The 21807-nt window shown below is 45.2% G+C and overlaps 1 protein-coding gene across 2 annotated transcripts in view; it reads left to right on the forward strand.

The window, feature by feature from the left end:
• The first annotated feature begins 609 nt into the window (after positions 1-609).
• Positions 610-21807, forward strand: part of SECISBP2L (SECIS binding protein 2 like) — an 82503-nt gene continuing 61305 nt past the window's right edge. For both annotated transcript variants that reach the window (XM_089670322.1, XM_089670323.1), the window contains exon 1: positions 610-806. In XM_089670322.1, coding sequence (XP_089526448.1) covers positions 789-806 — 18 coding nt within the window. In that variant the 5' untranslated portion in view covers positions 610-788. The remainder of the gene's footprint in view (positions 807-21807) is intronic.

Genomic DNA, 21807 nt, shown 5'->3' on the forward strand with positions numbered 1-21807 from the left:
GAAGGTGAGGACTATGATATGGGGGGGAAGGTGAGGACTATGATATGAGGGAGGGGGGTGAGGACTATGATATGAGGGGGGTGAGGACTATGATAGGGGAGGGATGAAGACTATGATATGGGGGGGTGAGGACTATGATATGAGGGAGGGGGGTGAGGACTGATATGAGGGGGGGGGGTGAGGACTATGATAAGAGGGGAAGGGGTTGAGGACTATGATATGAGGGGAGGGTGAGCACTATGATATGGGGGGGGGGGGGGTAGGACTGTGATATGAGAGGGGGGAGGTGAGGCCCATGATATAAAGGGGGAGGTGAGGACTATGATATGAGGGGGGATGAGGACTATGATATGGTGGGAGGAGTTAGGAGGGGGAGGAGCACATGACACAGTGAGGTTTCCTGAGGTTTTGTATACAGTACGGTGACTGAACACAGGCAGCCTGTCTGTAGCGGAGCGCTGTCACTGATTGGCTGTGTCGGGCACACAGGGCGGAGCTCGTCTCCACTCACACAGCGGAGTGTCCAGACCCGGCCTCCGTCTCAGCTGACTCGCTGTCACCTCTCTTGGCTCCGCCCAGGCCCGCAGAGCCCTCATCCTACTATGACGTGTAGTGGGCGGTCCGGTCGGGGTGGGGTGAGCAGAGAGGCCGAGCAGAGGGGAGAACAACACAGCCGGGCAAAGAACGGCACACCGGGGAGGATGGACGGGGCCGCTCCCCTCACCGACTAGAGACAGGAGACCCGGAGAGGAGGAGGGGGGAGCGCCGCACTGCGAGGCCCGGACACCATGGACCTGAACGAGCAGGTACACCGACCACCCCGCTCCGTCCGGGGACACAACCCGGCTACTCCTCCGGTCCCGGGCCAGGACTGCCATGGGGCGATGAGGGCGCTCTGTGCTCCCCTCCCCCTATGGAGCGGTCCTGGTCTGCAGAGCTGACACTTGTTGCTGAGGACCGACCCCCCCCCTCCCCCCCGGTGTGTGATCGCCACCTCCTCCTATACATGACAGCCTGACCGACCTCACCGATCCGGGATGTTACCGGAGGATGCGATCTGAGCAGAGCCCTGTGTGTATCTCACCATACAATGTGATCGTACAATTCCCGCTACATCCGCTGTGTAGAAGGATCTGCCCGATCTGACACAAGTGTATGGATTGTTCAGACGTGTCCTCCTGTTAGAAGGAAGATTGTATGGTGTGTGGCCGGACAGATGCTGATTGTCTGGAGAACTTTGTCAGGAAATTGTCATTTTGTTTGGCTAAAGCTGGCCATTCCTGGATGGAATTTTGTCCGGTTCTTCGGGGGCTGGAAGGATGTCCATCCATGTATGGGCATGGTGGTTGTATGGAAGAGGATCTACCGACTGATTTCTGTACAACTGCCGGGTTGATCAGCACTGAAGGCTATAGCCAGCAATCCTGATCATTGTCTTCTGCTGGCGGGGAAGTCTTCCTTCTATCGGGATCCAAAGGCTCAGCGGGGGGATTCCTCGTCTACCGGGATGGGGGATCAGGTCGGTCATTTTCCTCCAGCCCTCTGATTGAACACAGACGATGGACTGGTGTATGGGCAGCTTTACATCCCCTTCCAGAAGTAGAGCGTCTGTCCTGCGAAAACGGAGAAGCTGAAGGAAAAGTCGCTGAAAATGAGTCCATCACAGCGCCAACAAATGGTCACACAAGGGATTTCTTCCAAGTATAAGGCCAGCGTAAACCGTCTTTCTGTAACCGATTTTTGATTCATCCGCACTGTGTAATCCAAGGCTGACATAGACAATTCAGTTTTTGTTCCTGCAACCATGGGTGGAAGGAAGGACACTTGCTGGATTCCCCTATCAGCACAGTCAGTGTTGATGTGGGGGGGGGAATCCTTCCCGATGCACTATGATCTTCTGCCAGCAGGGGAGCCTTCCCAGCCAGTAAAACACAATGATCACTGCTGGCGGCTATAGCCATTGGCAGTAATTGTATGGACAATATCCGAGAGACTGCTTGTACCCAAATCGATCGATGGATTAGCTGTAGTACACCCAGCTTGCTCATAGATGGATCAAATCTCAGACCGTCTCTGCTGAACTGGCTGAGATTCGGATTATCTATGGCCGGGTTAAGGCTAGGTCCACATTTGTGCCTGTCCAGAACACGTGCAGAACCACCCGTGTTCCCAACCTGCACAGACACGCTCGGGGATGTCATTATTTCCTAATAGCACCCCCACACATCGGCATCCACATGCATTTTTGTGCTGCATGATAACATATGATGCAGAAGGACAGCACGTTTCTCATAGGTGATGCAGTCCACTCGAATGAATGAGCCGCTGTACCCGGGATGTGAGCCCAGGGTCAGGACCTATCGGGGTCAGGACCTATCTGATCTATCCAATCAGCCACATAGTTGTTGATGTGAATGAAATTGTACAATCCAATTGTATTGTGTGTGGTGAGCTTAAAGTGTTACTAAACCCCGGACCCTGCATGCCCTGCGCCCGGTCTCCCCGGACCCTGCGTGGCCTGCGCCTGGTCTCCCCGGACCCTGCGTGGCCTGCGCCTGGTCTCCCCGGACCCTGCGTGGCCTGCGCCTGGTCTCCCCGGACCCTGCGTGGCCTGCGCCTGGTCTCCCCGGACCCTGCGTGGCCTGCGCCTGGTCTCCCCGGACCCTGCGTGGCCTGCGCCTGGTCTCCCCGGACCCTGCGTGGCCTGCGCCTGGTCTCCCCGGACCCTGCGCGGCCTGCGCCTGGTCTCCCCGGACCCTGCGCGGCCTGCGCCTGGTCTCCCCGGACCCTGCGCGGCCTGCGCCTGGTCTCCCCGGACCCTGCGCGGCCTGCGCCTGGTCTCCCCGGACCCTGCGCGGCCTGCGCCTGGTCTCCCCGGACCCTGCGCGGCCTGCGCCTGGTCTCCCCGGACCCTGCGCGGCCTGCGCCTGGTCTCCCCGGACCCTGCGCGGCCTGCGCCTGGTCTCCCCGGACCCTGCGCGGCCTGCGCCTGGTCTCCCCGGACCCTGCGCGGCCTGCGCCTGGTCTCCCCGGACCCTGCGCGGCCTGCGCCTGGTCTCCCACAGTACACAGAACATGCAAATGCACTTATTTTAGTTAATCTAAACTTCAAAATACCTTTTCTCATCAGCAGTTAGAGCAGTCTTGTGACTTCTATCAGTGTTCAGCAGAGTTAAAACTTGTAGGAGGAGTTTTCATTCTGCTCTAGGAGAATTCAGAGCCCCTGACTCTCTGTCTGGAAAGTGCTGATTGGCCCTGTGCTGATCACATGCACTCTCAAGATAAAAAAAAACCCAAAAACCTCTCTAGCAATACACACCAAACTGAGCATGTGCAGAGCGACTCCACACGATATGTCTTATCAGGAGATAAGAGGGTGGCTCTGGAAGAAGGGGAGGATCAGAGAAGACAGGATCAAACAACATTTTTACACAATGCAGAGGATTATAACAAGCATGCTTTACTGCATATACAGACGGATTGTACTGTTGTGCTGTACAATCAGATTGTACCACCTCCTTTAGTTCTGCCACCAACTGTGTAGTGTCAGGTTTGATGTAGACTGAATGGGTTGTTATGGTCCGTCCTGATATTACAGAGTATTGGTAGATCTATGGGAGATTGTATATTGCAGGGGTCTCCAAACTTTGTAAACAAAGGGCCAGTGTACTGTCCTTTGGACTTTAGGGGGGAAGACTGTGGCCAATGGGCATCAGTGGGAGTAAACCATCCCCCTTCATTGGTGTCGTTTGGAGTAATTGTACGCCATCTTTGGTGTCATTGGTAGGAATTGTGCCCCTTCATTGGTGTCATTGGGAGGAATTGTGCCCCATCATTGGTGTCAGTGAATGAAATGGTGCCCTGAGGGCCAGATAAATGCAAGCAAAGGGGCAAATTTTGGAGACCCCTGGTATAGTGTATGGTAAGCTTGACAGTCTTCCTGTATGCAGAGGATTGTCGGTGACAGGATTTATGTCAGTCAGCCCAGACCCCCCCCCCCCTTGGGTGATGGCAGAACTCTGACACCGATACAAAGTACATTGGTGATCCCTCTCCCCGGCAGGCTTGTGGTTCTGTGTTACATATGTGTACAGTAGATGTGACCCCTGACCATGACATCTGTACTTTGTATCATATACAGTCGCTGTTTGTTTTTCATCGTTGTCGTATCTCCATGCCTCGGATCTCCTCTAGATTCTTCCAGCTCTTCTTGTTTACACGCACTCACTTCTGTATCGTCTGCACGTCGTTTTGGACCGGCTTCCTGATAGTAAAAACAGGGGAGCGTGCCTGGGCAGTGCTGGTGCAGCTGCCTGTAATCCTCACCAGGGTGACAACTCCGGAGCAGGGCCGTCTTAATAGCATCATGGACCCCTGGGCAAAGCAATGCACTGGGGCCCCAACCAGCTTGCCCCAATTTATGCATCTACTCTCAAGATTTAAAGTATAAATAGTTGATAGAATTAAACATTTTATTAGTACTTTCAATCGAATTGATTTTAAACAAAAAAGCATTCAATAAATCAAAGATTAATCAACACAAAGGGCATAGTACAGTGGGAGGCAGAGGGGATCAGTACAGGAGGGCAAAATACTGGGGTCAGGAGGGCAAAATACTGGGGTCAGGAGGGCACAGTACAGGTTCTTAGGTGCTGCCCGGGCCAGCTTAGCAAAAAGCGTGACTGTCCCGGCAAATCCAGGATAGCTGGCAAGTATGATGTTAGATTATCATGGGGCCCCCAGGGCAGTGCCCATGCGTTAAGACAGCCCTGCTCGGGAGTGCCATCAGAAGACAGTTGTCCCCGTCCTCCTAATGCCAGGAGGTGCCTGAACAGTGGTAGGATGGTGGGATCATTAGGGTTTTTTCTTTTATACGAGGGGCGTTCAAGTCAAACTGGGACTTTTAATATTTCAGGTATAAAAAGGGATGGTCACGTGGCGGTACTACACGCAGTGTTATCCCGGGTTCACACTGATGTAATGCGGCACATCGCATGTGATTCGCACAGGAATTTCACCGCATTCCTGTGCAAGTCACATTCTGTGCGGTACAATTTGACGCATACATTTTGTATGGCTCAAATCGCACCGCATCTGCATGAAAAAAGTGCAGTGTTTGTCTACACAAGAATCGGATCGCATGGGTGTTCACACATGTGATCTGGTTCTGAACATTGCACTGCGTTTTGTAAACTGATTTCGGGGTGTCGTTATCTTAAAATACACACCCGCAGTGGTTCATGTGAACGGGGTGCGATTATGATGCGGTGCAGAAATCACACAGAAACTGGTGCGAATTCCGCACCGCATCAGTGTGAACTCAGGATTAAGTGGCAGGTGTTTCCTATTACTGATGGGTGGCGGACTAGTCCAGAGACGGTTAACAGGTTCCCACCTCGTCCCTCTGGGTGGACGCCATATGGTGTCCTTTCAGGCATGCGCAGATTGCCTGTTCGCAGAGCCGCGCAGCCTGTCACGGCCAATGACAGATCTGTGTACTGGCCCCGTTGCCGGTACCATGTGACCTGCTGTGACCAATCACAGCAGGTCACATGACAGTTGTATACAATGGATGGCTTTCTTTCATGCCATCCATTGTATACAAGTGTAGCTAGCTGTGACTGGTCACAGCGATCATATGCACAAGCTGGGCCAATCACAGCCCAGCTCTGTCATGTGATTAGCTGTGGCCAAATCGCAGTTAAGAAAAAAAAAAAATCCTGAATGAATCTATTTCCTTCAGGTAAATGTTTGCATATAGCAAAGTAATTCTTTGCTACAAGCAAATTGTGTAAAAAAAAAAAAATACTGATCACTTCCCCAAAGTAGTACAATGTTACTATGGTAACATTGTACTATGGTCATTGTGAAATATGAAAAGAAAATCTTAAAAAAAGAGAGAAAAATGTAATAAATAAAAAAAAAATGATCGATTTTTTTTTTCCTACTGTCACCAGTCAGTGACCCTGATTACCGCCATACCAGTTATATGATGACGCTGTACTGCACTGGTGACAGTATGTAAAAAAAAAAAATAGTGAAAATCATTTTTTTTTCTTCATTTCCGAAAAATTATGACAAAAAATTACAACTTAAAAAAACTCGCCATGCCTCTTATGAAATACAACGGACTGTCTACTTTGCAGAAAAGTGGTCATTTGGGGATATCTGTACTGTTCTGACATTCTTGGACCTCAAGAAATTAGATTGGCTGTCAGTACTTCAGGATTGATCAATATTCAGATCTATACCATAGTTTGTGAACTCTATAACTTTCCTACAAAAAAAAATAATACATCCTAATTTGGGTTATTTTCACCAAAGACATGTAGCAGAATACATCTTGGCCTAAATTTATGAAGAACAATTATTTATTTGTAAACTTTTATAACAGAAACAAAGAAAAACGTATTTTGTTTTCAAAATTTTCGGGCTTTTTTTGTTAATTTTGCAAAAAATAAAAACCCCAGCGGTGATTAAATACCACCAAAAGAAAGCTCTAGTTGTGTGAAGAAAATAAAATTTTAGTTTGGGTACAGTGTTGTATGACCGCGCAATTGTCATTCAAAGTGTGAGAGCGCTGAAACCGGAAAAATGGCCTGCGAGGGAAGGGGCCCGGTATGGAAGCGGTTAATCAAGATGGCAGACAACAGTGTTAGTGCATGTATGGAACAGTGTGTGAGGATGAAGTTTCTTGTGAATGAAGGAGTAAAACCTGCGGATATCTACAGAGGACTTCAAGCACAGTACGGTGATGAGACGCTCAGCTGCAGTGAGACATTTGAATGGTGAAAACGTTTTAATGATGGCTGTACGTCCATCAGTGATGATCCCGGCCGTGGTGGTTCCCAGCAATCATTCCTGTGAACATTCAGTATGTGGAACGCCTGATCCTGGATAATCGACACATAACCTGTTGTGAAATTTCACAAGAGACAAGTCTTTCGGTGGGAACGATGAACACGATGATGAAGTGAAGCCGGCTGTCCTAGGATGGTTCAGGCGTGCTGACAAATCTTCCTATTCCAGAGCTTTCCAGGCATTAGTTAAATGCTGGGATAAGTGTATAAATGTAGCAGGGGAGTGTGTCGAAAAGTAAATGCAGTTTTCACTCCTTTAAATTTTTCCCGGTTTGACTTTAATGTCCCTTTATGTATATGTGTGTGTGTGTGTATTTATGTCATTTTTTTTTTTCTCCTTTAAACAAACGTTTCATAAACACGACATACATCTATATAGGCTCATACACAGGCATAGGGGCGTACAGCAAAAACGATGACGCCTGTATTTAAGTGCTCAGGAGCCTCAGCCCATAGGATTGTATTGATAGAATAGGTGTACACGGCATACTCCTGTACACTCCGGTACCTGCATTCACAGGCACACATAGGGGGGGAAGTCCATGAATGTGAAAACTCCACACTGGGAAATTACACCCACATGTGTGCGTCTGTTCATTTTCTGGTAAATGGTGGCAGGTTTTTTTAAATTCCTGTGGTGATTGCTGAGGCAGGATATCCTCATCGTGTCCTGTTGCCTTGGAGTCTAACTTTTCTCAAAAAACGACATCTCTTCCCTCTGCACTCTCCATAATATATAATGTGCAGCAAGGAGAAGGAGACTCCAGGCGAACCTCTGGGACATGGATACTGTTTTGGGAGGGATGTCCATTCCATTATCTGGATACATAGGTTGTTCTGTCTCTTTTTTCCTTTTTTAAGCTCTGGCATTAAAACAGGCAGTGAGGGGGCAATACAGCTCCTGCTCACTGCCTGTCAAATGCCCTCACAAGAGCAATCCGAACACAGATCACCTTTCAGAGAGCAGCACTAATCTACACTAGCCCTTATAGTGTTGGATAGAGCCAGTCAAGTGTTTTTTCTTTTTCTTCTTTTTTTTGCTGTTTGTGTCCCTGCTGGGAGAATTTAATTTCCTCTTCTGTCCCAGGGATGCAGGAGGTGGAGATCTTTACAAAGGAAGGAAATATTCCCTGTAAAGCCAGCCATAGATGGATCGAATCTCAGCCAGTTCAGTAGGGACCTATATAACACACAGTATATCCCCAAGTTTTTTTCTTTCACATGATATGGAGAGTCATTTCCAGAGATTGTAGGTCAGGAGTATTGGAGCCATTCTGGGGAAGTTGCTGTGGAATTCACTGAGGCTATTGGTTTGGAGTGTTGGAACCATTCTGAGAAAAGTCGATGTATATGAGCGATTATCCTGGTCTGGAGAAATGTATGTTAAACCAAAGCAAATTTCGCCAACCGTGAGAGTGGGAGGCAAATCGAGTTCAGTAGGGACCAACCAAGAGTCAATCCATCTCTTAGATTGTAAGCTCCCAAGATCAGGCCCTCCTAACCCTCTTGTATTGTTGCTGTATTGTCTCCCTTTATATTGTAAAGCGCTGAGCAAACTGCTGGTGCTATATAAATCCTGTATAATAATAATAATCTTTGGGCAGGCTTGATGTACTGAAGTTGATCGATCCATTGATTGACTTCAGTACAACCAGCCTGTTGGATTTAGAAATGGGAAGAAGGCAAACCAGCAGAGGCAGTGTGATGCTTTGGGCATTGTTCTGCTGGGAAATCTTGTCTCTTTCCATTCATGTGGATATTTCTTGACATGTACCACCTACTTAGGCATTGCAAACCTTTTCATGGAAACCATAATCCTTGATGGCAGCGGACTCTTTCAGCAGTTTAATGTGCCCTGCCACACTGCAAAAATTGTTCAAGATTGCTTTGAGTTTGAGGTGTTGACTTGGCCTCCAAATTCTCCAGGTGACAACCCAATCAAGCATCTGTGGGATGTGCTGGAAAAACGGGTCCAATCCATGGAGGGACCACCTCACAACTTACTTAAAGGATCTTCTACTGACAGCATGGTGACAGATACCACAGCATTCCTTCAGAGCTCTAGTGGGGTCCATGCCTTGATGGATCAGGGCTGTTTTGGCAGCAGCAAAAGGGGAGCCTACTCATTATTAGATGGGCAGTCAGAGTTAGGACTGATCAGTGTAATTGTACAATCTCCTTTACATTTACCAGCTATTAGTGCAAGGGCCTGCTTGACGGAATGCAAACAATTGCAATGCTTGGGTACAGGGTGGGACAAGGGGGAAGGCAGAAAGTGCATGTATTCCAGGTGCTGTGTTCAGGGCAAACAAGCTGGCAATGTGGCTGCTAGTTCAGCTCCTCAGAAGAGACCTCTAGAGTCAGGCTGTCAGCGGATTGTAACAATTTTAAATTCACGAGCAGTTTAAGAAGAATCATGCACTTCTTTTGTACGTTTTCCACAGAAATATTGCACACTCTGTCACACCTGCATAGGTGGTAAATGGAGCCTTAGGGCTGATTCACACTTGCAGTAGCCCTCTGAAGAGTGATTCACATTGGATCACTTTTAAGAGGGCATTTGACAGGCAGAGAGGAGGCATTGTCACCCCCCCCCCCCCTTAAAATCCTACACCATGCGCAAAAAATACATGCATTGTATACAGCTGCAGCTCAGCACCATTTGCTTGCATATGTTGCATTCAGCGGGTGGTACTAGCTATAAAATGTGATGGAGGGTAATTTTTGGCACATGTGTATTCCCTCATACGGCTGCCTTTGCAGATCAATAGTTGGAAGGCAGTAAAAACGCATCTCGATTTTAGAATCAACTGTCTGCTGGACACCTGTGTAATGAATAATTCGACTCACCTGTAGTTGATTTCTTGTTAATTAGGATTTTGTTGTCTAAAATGTATGTTTACTCCTAGGGGTCCTTTCACATGGAGCGAACCAGTTCAGCGGATCTGCTTGCTCAGTGGGGGATCTCTCCGCTGATCCCCGCTGAGCAAGCGGATGAGAGGTCTGTGTCTGCTCTGTTGCTGCAAAGCAGACACAGAGCTGCTCGCTTTCCTCAATCGGCGGTCGAATGTAAATGGACCGCCTGTCCGTTTTCATCCGATCCGACTGATGGAAGGGGAATTGGATCCTCATCTGTCCTTTTTTAGAGGTTCCGATTGGGTCCGCCTGAAAAACTGGCAGGTGGCCCCAATCATAACGTTCGTGTGAAAGAGCCCTAAGACTTTCATTGGGGGTGTATTCATTCAAGACAATGTTGCAAAAATGAATTTGTTAGGAAAAATACTTTTTTGTGTGTGCAAATGAACAAATCTTGTTTGCAGTCAATGGTCCGCATTTGTGGGAGTGTTTTGTAGTTTAGTGTCCCATAGAAAATGTTGATTCTGAAAGGAAAGGTTTTCTGACAAATCTATTGGGGTGTACTCATATTTATGCTGAGCACTGTAGCTTCATCTTCCCCACTGACACTGATGCACCACCATTTTATTTTCTCTAAGGAAAAAATGTCAGCGGTGTTTCTATCAGGGACACCACTAATGCAGGGACACTTTTTTTTTTTTTTTTTTTTTTTCCCCCCTCTCCCAAATTTTTATGCATCAGTTTTAAACCCTTCAGTTCACTGCAATGTAGTACAACCATTGGTACAATTTCAGCGTTACCTACATCAAGAAGAAGAAAGAGGGGATACAAAGAAAAAAGGAGAATAAACTCCTCACTATTGAAAAGCACAGTAAATGGGACTTTGAAGGTACCATAAAAAATGAGCAAAACTAAAAATAACGTTTATTGGAATCATTTAAAAAATCTCAAATGGAATACAATTTGAGTAATCCAAACTTGATCATGATATTTTGGTCAGTTACATAATCGGTGCAATAATTCGCAACATGTTTCAGCTGATTAAGGCTTCTTCAGGAGTTATTGCAAGTGGCACCTACAACAACAAATCATGCTAAATTACAGAACATGATAATAAATGTGTTCAATTGAAAAATGTAAATCAATGAATTGAAGAAATGGAATCCTACACATGCTATATATTAAACGAATGTCTCAAAAATCATTGAAGGGCAACTTGCCAGCTATTTCATGACTGGTTAGCATTACCTACATTTAGGTCTGCGTGTCGCTATTTTCCCTGACACCCCTCCTCCCAGCCTGGGAACCTGATGACCTGGCCCCAGCACTGGTTAGGTAAATTCTTATGTCTTTGTAAATCTAAAGGAAATTGTGCAGATACTGTATAAGGCGTATGGGCAATTTAAAGAGATTCTGTCACTTTACCTATTGCACTGTCAATAGGATGAGGTTGAATACATCTTAATTCCCCGAAGCACAGTGTTTTCTATCCAGAGGCCGTGGAGGCCAGAGCAGTGCCTGATTGCTGTTAATGTAAGGATGGTCAAGGAAGGGAGTCCCTTTTAGACTCTGAATGGGCAAAGTGAGTTGTCTTTAAAAGCAATGTGTAAATATGAGGGGCGTTCAAGTCAAACCTTTTGAGTTTATATAATAAAAGAACAAATTTCAAGGAGTGGAAACTGCATTTATTTTTTTACATACTCCCCTGCTACATTTATACACGTATCCCAGCATTTAACTAATCCCTGGAAAGCTTCAGCATAGAAAGATTTGTCGGTATGCTTGAACTTTCCTAGGACAGCCGGCTTCACTTCGTCGTCAGGGCTGACCTCCGAGGATTTGTCTTGTGAAATTGTATGACAGGTTATCCGTCGATGATCTTGGATCAGGCGTTCCATGTGCTGAATGTTCACAGGAATGACTGCTGTGGCCTGGGAACCTCCATGGCAGGGATCGTCACTGACTGATGTATGGTCATTTTTTTATACGTTTCCACCATTCAGATGTCTTGCTGCGGCTGAGCGTCTCATCACCGCTCTGTGCTTGAAGTCTTCTGTAGATATCTGCAGGTTTTACATCTTCGTTCACAAGAAACTTTATCCCCATGCATGCACTAACACTGTTGTCTGCCATCTTGATTAACGGTCTCTGGACTGGCCCACCACATGTGTGCCGCCTATCTGTAATAGGACATACTACTACATGTAGTACCACCACGCTAGTATCCCTTTTTATACCTGTAAAATTTCAAGCCCTGGTGTGACTTGAGTGCCCTCGTACATTACCCTGTGGAGAGCAGACAGAAAACCATGTATTTATTACAGGCACTTACATAGCTCTGTCAATTTATGCAGCACTTTACATATATATTGTACATTCACATCAGTCCCTAACCCTCAAGGGGTGTACAATCTAAGGTCCCTAACTTACATTCATACATACACATACTAGGGACAATTTAGACAGGATCCAATTATTATTATTATTATTATTATACAGGATTTATATAGCGCCAACAGTTTGCGCAGCACTTTACAAAATGAAGGTAGACATTATTTACAATACAATTTGGTACAAGAGGAAACAGAGGGCCCTGCTTGTTAAAGCAAACAATCTAGGAATTAACCTACCAGCATGTCTTTGGAGTGCGAGAGGAAACTGGAGTACCCGGAGGAAACCCACGCAGGCACAGGGAGAACATGCAAACTCCAGGCAGGTAGTACAGTGGTTGGGATTCGAACTGATGACCCTAGTGCTGCCAGGCGATCCTGTCTTCTCTGATCCTCCTCCTTTTCCACATTCCGCAATCAATCTTCTGATAGTACAGCGCTCTAGGAGACATTCTGCAAATGCTCAGTTTGGCATTTATTGCTGGAGAGGTTTTTTTTTTCTTTTCATTGTTTTTGTTTTGGGAGGCCGCATGTGATCAGCACACAGCCAATCAGCACTGTCCAGACAGGTTCAGGGGTTATGCAGCCTCATAGGACAGTCAGAGGAGAAACTCCTCCTACAAGATTAACCAGTGCTTAGCCAGACACTGATAGAAGTCACAAGACTGATATGTACTGCTCATGAGAAAAGGTATTTAGCAGTTTATTTTTACTAAAATAATTGCATTTCCATGTTGTGTGTACTGTGGGAGACCAGATATAGTGAATGCAGGGTCCTGGGTTTAGGAACACTTTACGTACACCTGTCATGAAATAATTATGCAGGTTTCCTTTACAGATCTCTGCTTTCGAGAATGTTGACTGCCTGTCTGATGCTCTGGATTCTTTGAGTCACTGACCTGGATCAAGTATAGAAATGGGGAATGTTGATACTTCTCTGAGATTAGTTTACAACATGCTTTCCAGGTTTGTGACTCTAGGGCCCCTTTCACACAGGGCAGACTACGTTTAGATCAGCAGGGGATCTGTCCACTCTTCCCCTGCTGATCATAGCAGGCAGATGACAGGTCTGTGTCTGCTCAGTTTATGCAGAACGGACACGGAGGACCGAGCCCGCTTTGCTTTATGGGTGGTTGGGCCTAAATTGACTCCATTGCCCATTAACATCTGACTGCCCTCCGAACTGATCTGTCTAGACTAAAGGGGACAGATCCCCTTCCGACTGGATCAGACTGGAGGTAGGCTGGGTGTAAATGGACAAACGTCTGTTTACACCTGCCAGTCCATAGGAGGTGAATAGAGGTTCCAATCTGATCTGTCCAGACTGAGGGGGACAGACACCCATTCAACTGGATCGGATTGGAGGTAGGCGAGTGTAAATGGACACAAATCTGTTTTACACCCCCTAGTCCATAGGGGTGAATAGAGGATCCGATCAGGTCCACCTGAAAAACCGATAGGCAGACCTGATCGTACCCTTCATGTGAAAGGGGCCTAAAAGCATTGACACCAGGCAGAGCCAGGCAGCAAGCATTTTCAAAGGGGGGCCAACAACAGCATACATCTCTCATGACTTGTGTACAGCGTTGTCTGTTTGACATCCTTCCTGTACTCATATATATGGAATGACAGTACCTTTCACACAAAGCCGTAATCATGGTGCCGTCTTGTTTGACAACATCCCTGTCATTCCTTTGCTGCAAGTCACAGGGAAATGATTGCTGGATTGAACGCTTATAAACGGACCGTCACATGTAATTTGTCAGATGATTGATTCCTACTGAAAGGAATGCAAAGTGTTTAAGAAATGTTGTGTCATTGTCGGGATTGTAGGTTCTTCACATAGTTTACGTCCATGATTTTGGTGACTGCTATGCTGGAAATGCGGAAAGAAAACGTTTTGACATTTCTTCTGGAATTTTTCCAGTTTATATTGCTTTATCGCCAAATAACTGTTCATGGAAGACACTTGTATTCAGGGGCCCATAAGTAGGCCTGCAAATGCTGACCCCCTCCCACCTACATGTTCAGGGGACAATACACAAAAGCATTTTCTGTAAATATACAGATCTCTGTCCATGCGGCTTCTACCAGCCGGTTCCTTATAGTGCCATCTTCTGTGTGCAGCTGCCAGGGACTCCTCCGAAGACAAAGGACACTTGAGTTCATGTTTTGGGGTTCCTCTGTGGGTAGTCCCTTTGTATGGACCCAGCATTATTATTTACTGGAATCTTGTGTTCTGGAAGTCTAGTATTGTTCATCAGATGAGATCTACACAAATGTTTTCTGCTTCTCTTCTGCATTTCTATCTGGTATATTCTTAGTTTAATTTTCTGGTTTTATTATGATCCGGGGACAGATTAGTCTTCTCTGTTTGATTTACAGGTGAATCATTTACGAGTAATGGACTATAGAAAGATTATTTATTGGCAGTTACACAACCTTCTAATCTCTTGTATATTTATTTGATTGTTCTAATTGCACAGTTCTGATTTTATACAGGGATTACTGGGACTACTGCGAAAATCTTTGTACAAATACATTATTATTATTATACAGTATTTATAAAGCGCCGATAGTTCGCTCAGCGCTGTACATTACAAAGGGGGACAGAACATGTGACAGAACAATAACAATACAATGCAAAACATGAGGGGATTGAGGGCCCTGCTCCTTGGAGCTTACAATCTAGGAGGGAGGGGATGGTGGCACAGGAGGAGATAGCTGTGGGGGATGAAGTGGTAGGAAGAGTGGAGGAGGTCGGCAAGTTAGCAGGGGGTGGGGTAGGCTTCCCTGAAGAGATGGGTTTTCAGGGTGCGCCTGAAGCAGAGGAGAGTAGGTGATAATCTGGTTGGGGCAGGGAGTTCCAGAGGATGGGTGACACCCTGGAGAAGTCCTGGAGGCAGGCATGGCCTATACATGACCTATTCCGACAGCTATACAAATACTTTACATATGTTGTTACATTCTGCATTTGGGGAGTTAGCCCCTGTCCACACCAGGTGTGGCTTCAAAGTTGCGCTACTTTCAGCGCGATTTCAGAGCCGCTGATCAGTGCAACTTCATATGCTGTGCAACGTCATACACAGATGTCAATGAAATCACACAAACCTAGTGCAGGGAACTGCACCTGTGACTCACCTTGCACTGAATTTTGAATGATTCCAGCGCAACAAATAGGGTGTGACTTGTCCTGCGACTTTGATCTGTCCACATGACAAGTTGCACCCGCTGTGAACGGGGGTCTAGCCCTGGTTCATACTGAATGCGACTTTGAAATTGCCCTACTTCACAATTTCAAAGCCACAGGTCTGTGCGATTTCAGGTGTGACTTGCCTGACATCTGTGCAACTTCACCCACAGATGTCAATGCAAGTCCTATCTGAAATTGCCGAAAATGGTGTAGGAACTACTTTCTAAATCAGTGCAACTACAACGGATTGATTTGAACAATTCCATTGCCAGCAATAGGGTGCGGCTTGTCATGCAATTTGGAATGGTCAAGTCACACAACAAATCGCACTGATGTGAACCAAGCCTTAGTCCTAATTTGTTTACCAACAATATATTTTTTCACACTTTGTGCCCAAAGATTTAATAGTTACAGCAGAGCTTCAGTCAAACCTAAAAAAAAAACAACTTTTGCTGCTGACTTAAAAAAAACAGCCACTTATCTGTCGCACGATGCAGCAGTGTACTCACCACAGCCGGGTTCACCAGCCATCCTCTCTCCCTGACGCTGGCAAGTGTGGACAGATTGTGGGATCATAGCGGGTGCTTGTGAATGGTCCTGTAGTCTTCTGGGATGTGTCACGTGTCCCAGAAGAGTACGGGGAGGGAGGGGGGAGGACAGCTTATGCTTTCGATCTCCTAGATTGTAAGCTCCAAGGAGCAGGGCCCTCCTAACCCTCTTGTATTGTTGCTGTATTGTCTCCCGTTACATTGTAAAGCGCTGAGCAAACTGTTGGTGCTATATAAATCCTGTATAATAATAATCTAAGTAGTCACTGCAGAATTGGGAGCGGGTACCTGTAAAAATCGGGTACACGCTCCCCAAAGGTGCCAATTCTTCACGAGGAGCGGGGTACCAGTACTTAAAGCAGAACTTCCTCTTTTAGGTGGAGCTCTGCTTTAAGATCTAAAAAAATTGTATTTGTGTCCAGCACTTTGTTCTTTGTAAACTCTGTTGTGCCTAGGATCACACTGTGAACTACATGTGACTTGCACCGGAATTCCTGTTCAAATCACATGCGATTCTGTGTGGTGCAGTTTGAGCCCATTCATTTTGAATGGCTGAAATCGCACCACATCTACATCAAAAAGGTGCAGGCATTTTTTTTTTCACTCTGGAACCGGATCACATGAGTGTTTATCCCCAATGCAATTTGGTTCAGGCAAGTGCACTGCATTTGGGACCTGCTTTTGGGGTGTTAAACTTTTCTTTGACACCCACAGCAGATCACTGAACACACTGCAATTGCTATGTGGTGTGGGAAACCCACAGGAATCACTGCATTTCCTGCACCGCATCAGTGTGAACTGGGGTTTATGTTGAAAATCATTTGCAGTTTTAGATACTGTAAAGTTTATAATCACTTCTTATTTACATATATCCAATTTGCTCACCGCAGATGCAGTTAAGTTCTTTTAGGCTCTGTTTGCACTAGTGCGATTTCTGATTAGACTTGAGTCGCACAAAATCACATAACAATGGATATCACATTGTTTTCAATGGTGCCCATTCACATCAATGCAACTCAGCACGGCGAGATTTAAAAAAAAAAAAAAAATTTCTGTGCTACTTTGGAGCAACTTGGCCCCCTAGAATATGCAAAAACACAACCAAGTCGCAACTACATAATCCCACAGGAAATTGTGCCTGAATTGCATTAGTGTGAACCGAGCCTTAAAGCTAAAACTTTTTCCCACTTTGGATGGAGTAAGGCCCTGTTCACATTGGTGTTAAAAACACACGTTTAGGGCACATGTTTGACGCTCCTCAAGTTCCGAGTACAGCAGCCTGCATTGGATAATATGGACAGCGGAGAGAGTTGTTCACACATGAAAAACATGTAGTGTAGATGGAGGAATCCCTCCCACAGTGCCATTTTGTTCTGCCAGGAGGGGGGCAGGAGAGCCTTCCCAGTTGGCAGAACGCAGTGATTGTTAACAGCTATAGCCACTGTTAGTAATCATGTAGAAAAATCTGGCAGGCTGCTTGTACCCGAGTCCATTGATGGATCGAATCTCGGGTGGACCCTGCTGTACCGGCTGAATTTCGATCCATGTAAGGCCAGTTGCACCCGGACGTAATCATTTACTGATATTTATACTCTGATTCTTGATGACAGATCCCAAGTGAAATGTTCTATAGAGACCTTGTGTAAAACACACATCTAGGCGTTTAAAGATGCAAAAGTGTATAGACAAGAAATTCTTCATTGCCAGTGTTGTAATTTAGTCGTGTGAACATACTTGTTCCTCATGCACACTGGATGTCTTTACAGCGGCTGTTTTAGCTTTTGGCGGTTTTTTTTTCTACAGCTAGTAAACTCCCCAGCATGTTATCCTATGTGTCCATGCACACATAGGCTTTAATCAGTGGTTTTTAGATGTAAAAAAACCCAGAACTAGAGGGTTTCTAGAGGAGTCTTTTAGCTGTAAAAATGCGTTCAGGCTCCATGCACACGGGGCGTTTGATAATGCTGGTAATGTTGTGTAAGCTCATGTTAAAAATGTGAGGTTTTTTTTAGCGTTTTTGCATTAGCGTTTTGCCACGATTAATGGGGTTTTTCCACCTTTGCGGGTTTTTTTTTATTTGGTTTGCAGCGTTTTTTTTTTTTTTTTTTGGTCAAAAAAGTCCCAAAATGCCAGATTGCCGCATTTTTTGCCACGTTTTGCTGCGTTTTTCAGCGTTAGAGCGTTTTTATAGTTAAAAAACTCTAGAAACCCACTAGTCCTGGGTTTTTTTTCCAGCCAAAAAACGTTGATTACATGTAGTCTGTGTGCATGGACACATAGGATAACATGCTGGGGGGTTTACTAGCTGTAGAAACAAATTTCAAAACCCAAAAACAGCTGCTGTAAAAACGTGTGCATGAGGACGCACACTGAAAAACACGGTAAAAAGCAGCAAACTAGCGTTCTTGGGTGTTTTGTTTTTAGCAAAAATTTTATAAATTTTTTTGTCGTGTGTGTTAAAAAACAGCGGCTAAACACAAATGCAAAAACTCTGAAAAACTAATTTTTTTTTCATATTTCAATGATTTTTATTATTTTTAAACAGTATAAAACAGAGGCAACAAAACACGCCCGCGCAGGGGCTATCAATTGCACCGATAAACAAAAAAAAGGGCACAATAGAGAAAACAGTGCTCAAACTCCAACAAGGCAAAAGGTATGCCCACTCGGGCTATCATTGGCACATAAGTTACAATAACATTAACGTAACTCTGACTATCACAACTAAAGACAGCTGTCCACTGTCACACCAAAAACAAACAAAAAAAAGAGAAGAAAAAAAACCAAAAACACCAAAGAGCAGGGGTCCAAGAGCGCCAATACCAAACGCCATTACATCCCCATACTAGCCGGGGCGAGCATGGGAAAGGCGTATTGCAACCATGGCTCCCATATTTTCAAAAATTTACGTTGGGAGTAGTTGCATATTCTCGACATCTGTTAGTTGATCATCATAGTAGTCATACGATCCCGCACCCCCTGAAAAAGGACAAACGGACTCCTCCAGGCCTGAGCAATTGTTCTAGTGGCCGATAAAAACAAATAGGAAGCCAACCGCTGCTGACGAGCCAAGAGGCCCGGTATGGGACAATGAAGCAAAGCATACCGAGCATCCTGGCGTATGGAGAGATAGAACAAAGTGAAAAGGAGGCCAAACACACGAGACCAAAAATGAAAAACTAATTTTTAACGGGACTTTACACAGCTAACGCTGCATCTTTCCTAAAAAGCCCGGTGTGCATGGAGCCTTATAGATGCGTAAATTACTGCACTCAAATATACACATTTTCCAGTTTTGTTCTGTACTCGTCGCTTACTGATCTTTACTCAGCTGTGTTAGACAACAATGTATCTCATTTCAAATCTGTCAAAAAAGTGGCGTTTCCTTTTTTTTTTTTTTTTTTTTAACTCTGGTTTGCAAGAAGCTGGACATGAATATAGCGTTTCTTGATCCCACAGATCCTGCTGACCAGCAACTCTCCTGATGCAGCAGTTGGTTTCCCTGCACAGATTACACAGGAAGACCCTATTTTAGTTCATTCACAGTTCTTATTGTAAGGCCTCTTTCGCACGGGTGGTTGTTCTGCCGCTTTGTAAATGCAGGTTTTCTTTATTTTGAAATTCCAACACTCCTGGCACAGAGATCACTCACATTTTGTTCTTTGCATTTATCTGCGATTACTTGCGTTTGCATGCGGCTGTGTTTACCTGCAGTGGTAAATTCTTACCATTTTCTATAGCAACTTTATTTTTTCTTTGTACTGCGATTAACAGCGTTTATATAGAGATGGCTGTGGTACATTGATCCTGGACAATGTCGACTTTAAAACTGTATGTTCTGAATACGTTGCTAAACGCAGTATTTGTAAATGGAGCCGTAGGGACGCATTGTCTGCATTTAGCTGCAATAAATACGTTCCGCTAATCGCAACTAAAAGCTGAAATTGAACTGCCTGTGGGAAAGCGGCCTAAGGCTACTTTCACACTGATCCGCCGCAAAAACGCATAGGTGTGTTTGCTGTGCATTCTGAGTGTTTTTAAAGGACCTACGACTTAAAAACTGCACAAAAAATGCCTAAGGCTACTGTTACACTGAGGAGTTGTTGAAGCATTTTTGCATTAAAAAAAAAAAGTGCCTGAAAATGTCAAGAAAAATGCTTCCATGTATGTAAATGTATATCAATGCATGTTTTCACACTGAGGCGTTGCGCTTGTGGTGCGGTGTAAAAACTTCTGCTTTCAGCATCTTTGGGGCATGTTTGGGGAGTTAAAAGAAAAAAAAACGCCCCAGAAACGCCTCTTCCTATTGAAATCAATGGAAAACGCCTGAAAAGCGCCTCAAAAACACCTTTGGGAAGCGTTTTTGGAGCAGATTTTAAGTTGCGTGTCCTTTAAAAATAGCGCAGCAAAAGTGCGGTAAAATCGCCTCTGCGTTTTTGTGGTGGATCAGTGTGAAAGTAGTCTAACAAGCCCTGATGAAGGGGAAGTGTTTTCTGAGCTGTAAAACACAATGGGGTTGATTTACTAAAATTTAAGAGTGCAAAATCAGGTGCAGCTGTGCATGGTGGCCAATCAGCTTCTAGCTTCAGCTTGTTCAGTTAAGCTTTGACAAAATAAAACCTGGAAGCTGATTGGTTGGTATACAGAGCTGCACCAGATTCTTCACTCTACAGTTTTAGTAACTCTCTCCCATTGGCTGTTTTAATTTAAATGAATTTGGTCTCTGATCCTTTGGTCTGCTCCTTCCATTGGTGCATGTTTTATTTGTTTTATCTCCTAACCGGAACGTAGACAGCTATGAAAACCTGACAGGGGCTCTAATCCTCCTATTGTGCTATTCAGGTACAAAAGTGCTGCCTTTAGTTGTACAAGGAAGCAGTAATACTACACCAGCAAATACTCTCCATTTCAAGCTGTGACTGGCTAAAATGCTGAATCCATTGTTGTGTACAGTAGAGAAAAACAAAGTTACTACTTTGTATTGGATTTAACCACTTCATTACCTCACCGTAGCCAAAAGATGGCTACAGTGCGGCTCACTTGTTCTGGGTGGGCATCCATAGAAGTCCTCCTGCGCGCCTGCTCAATGACCGCTGTATCTTTTGGACACCACTGATCACAGAGCGAGGTAAAGGGTCAATCACAGTGGCCCTTTACCATGTGATCGGCTGTGTCCAATCATTCTTGATTCCATCTAAATAAACTTGTCGGTTATCAGAATTTCCTTACGCGTTGTCGCTGTGTGAGGAAAGGAGAGCTGATAACCGGTAATCCTGAGAGGACACATTTATACTGTTGATCAAGGCACTGATCTTCTTTCCCCTTTTTTCAGTGCAGGCCCATCAGTGCTTGTTAGTGCCACCTCACCAATGCCCAGCAGTGTAGCCTCATCAGCACAAGTCATTGAAAGAGAAAAATTACTTGTAATAGAAACTAAGAAAACCTTTTTTGTTTCCAAAATTTTTAGCCTGTTTTTAATTACAAAAAAAAGAAGAAAATTTCATATGGGTAGTGTTGCATGACCATGCAATAGTCATTCAAAGTGTGAACTCTGAAAGCTGAAAATTGGCCTGGGCACGGAGGGGGTGAAAGTGCCCGGTATTGAAGTGGTTAAATACGAGTTCGGCATATTATTTTTAAATGTAGTCTGTTGGATAATGCACTTAAAGTAGAGCTCTAGGCAAAAAAAAATCAGTTTAAATACATATGCTGTTTACCTGTCAGTAGATTTATGATGGTGTGCAGAGAGTCTTGTGATTCACACATACACACTGCTCAGCCAGGCTGGTGATACCATGATATGCTGTTCCAGCAATGAAGCTTCCCATGTCCCTTCCCCTCCAGCCTGCCTATGGGGCAATGCAGAGGCAATCTCATCTCTGTACAGAGCAGGGATATATGATCCAGGAGGGAGCAGGCCAATCTTCCTAGCTCTAAGTAGCACAGACGTGTAAATCACA

The sequence above is a fragment of the Staurois parvus genome, unplaced genomic scaffold (genome assembly GCF_062004578.1).
Source record: "Staurois parvus isolate SC_StPar_1 unplaced genomic scaffold, SC_StPar_1.0 ptg000089l, whole genome shotgun sequence".
Lineage (NCBI taxonomy): Eukaryota > Metazoa > Chordata > Amphibia > Anura > Ranidae > Staurois > Staurois parvus.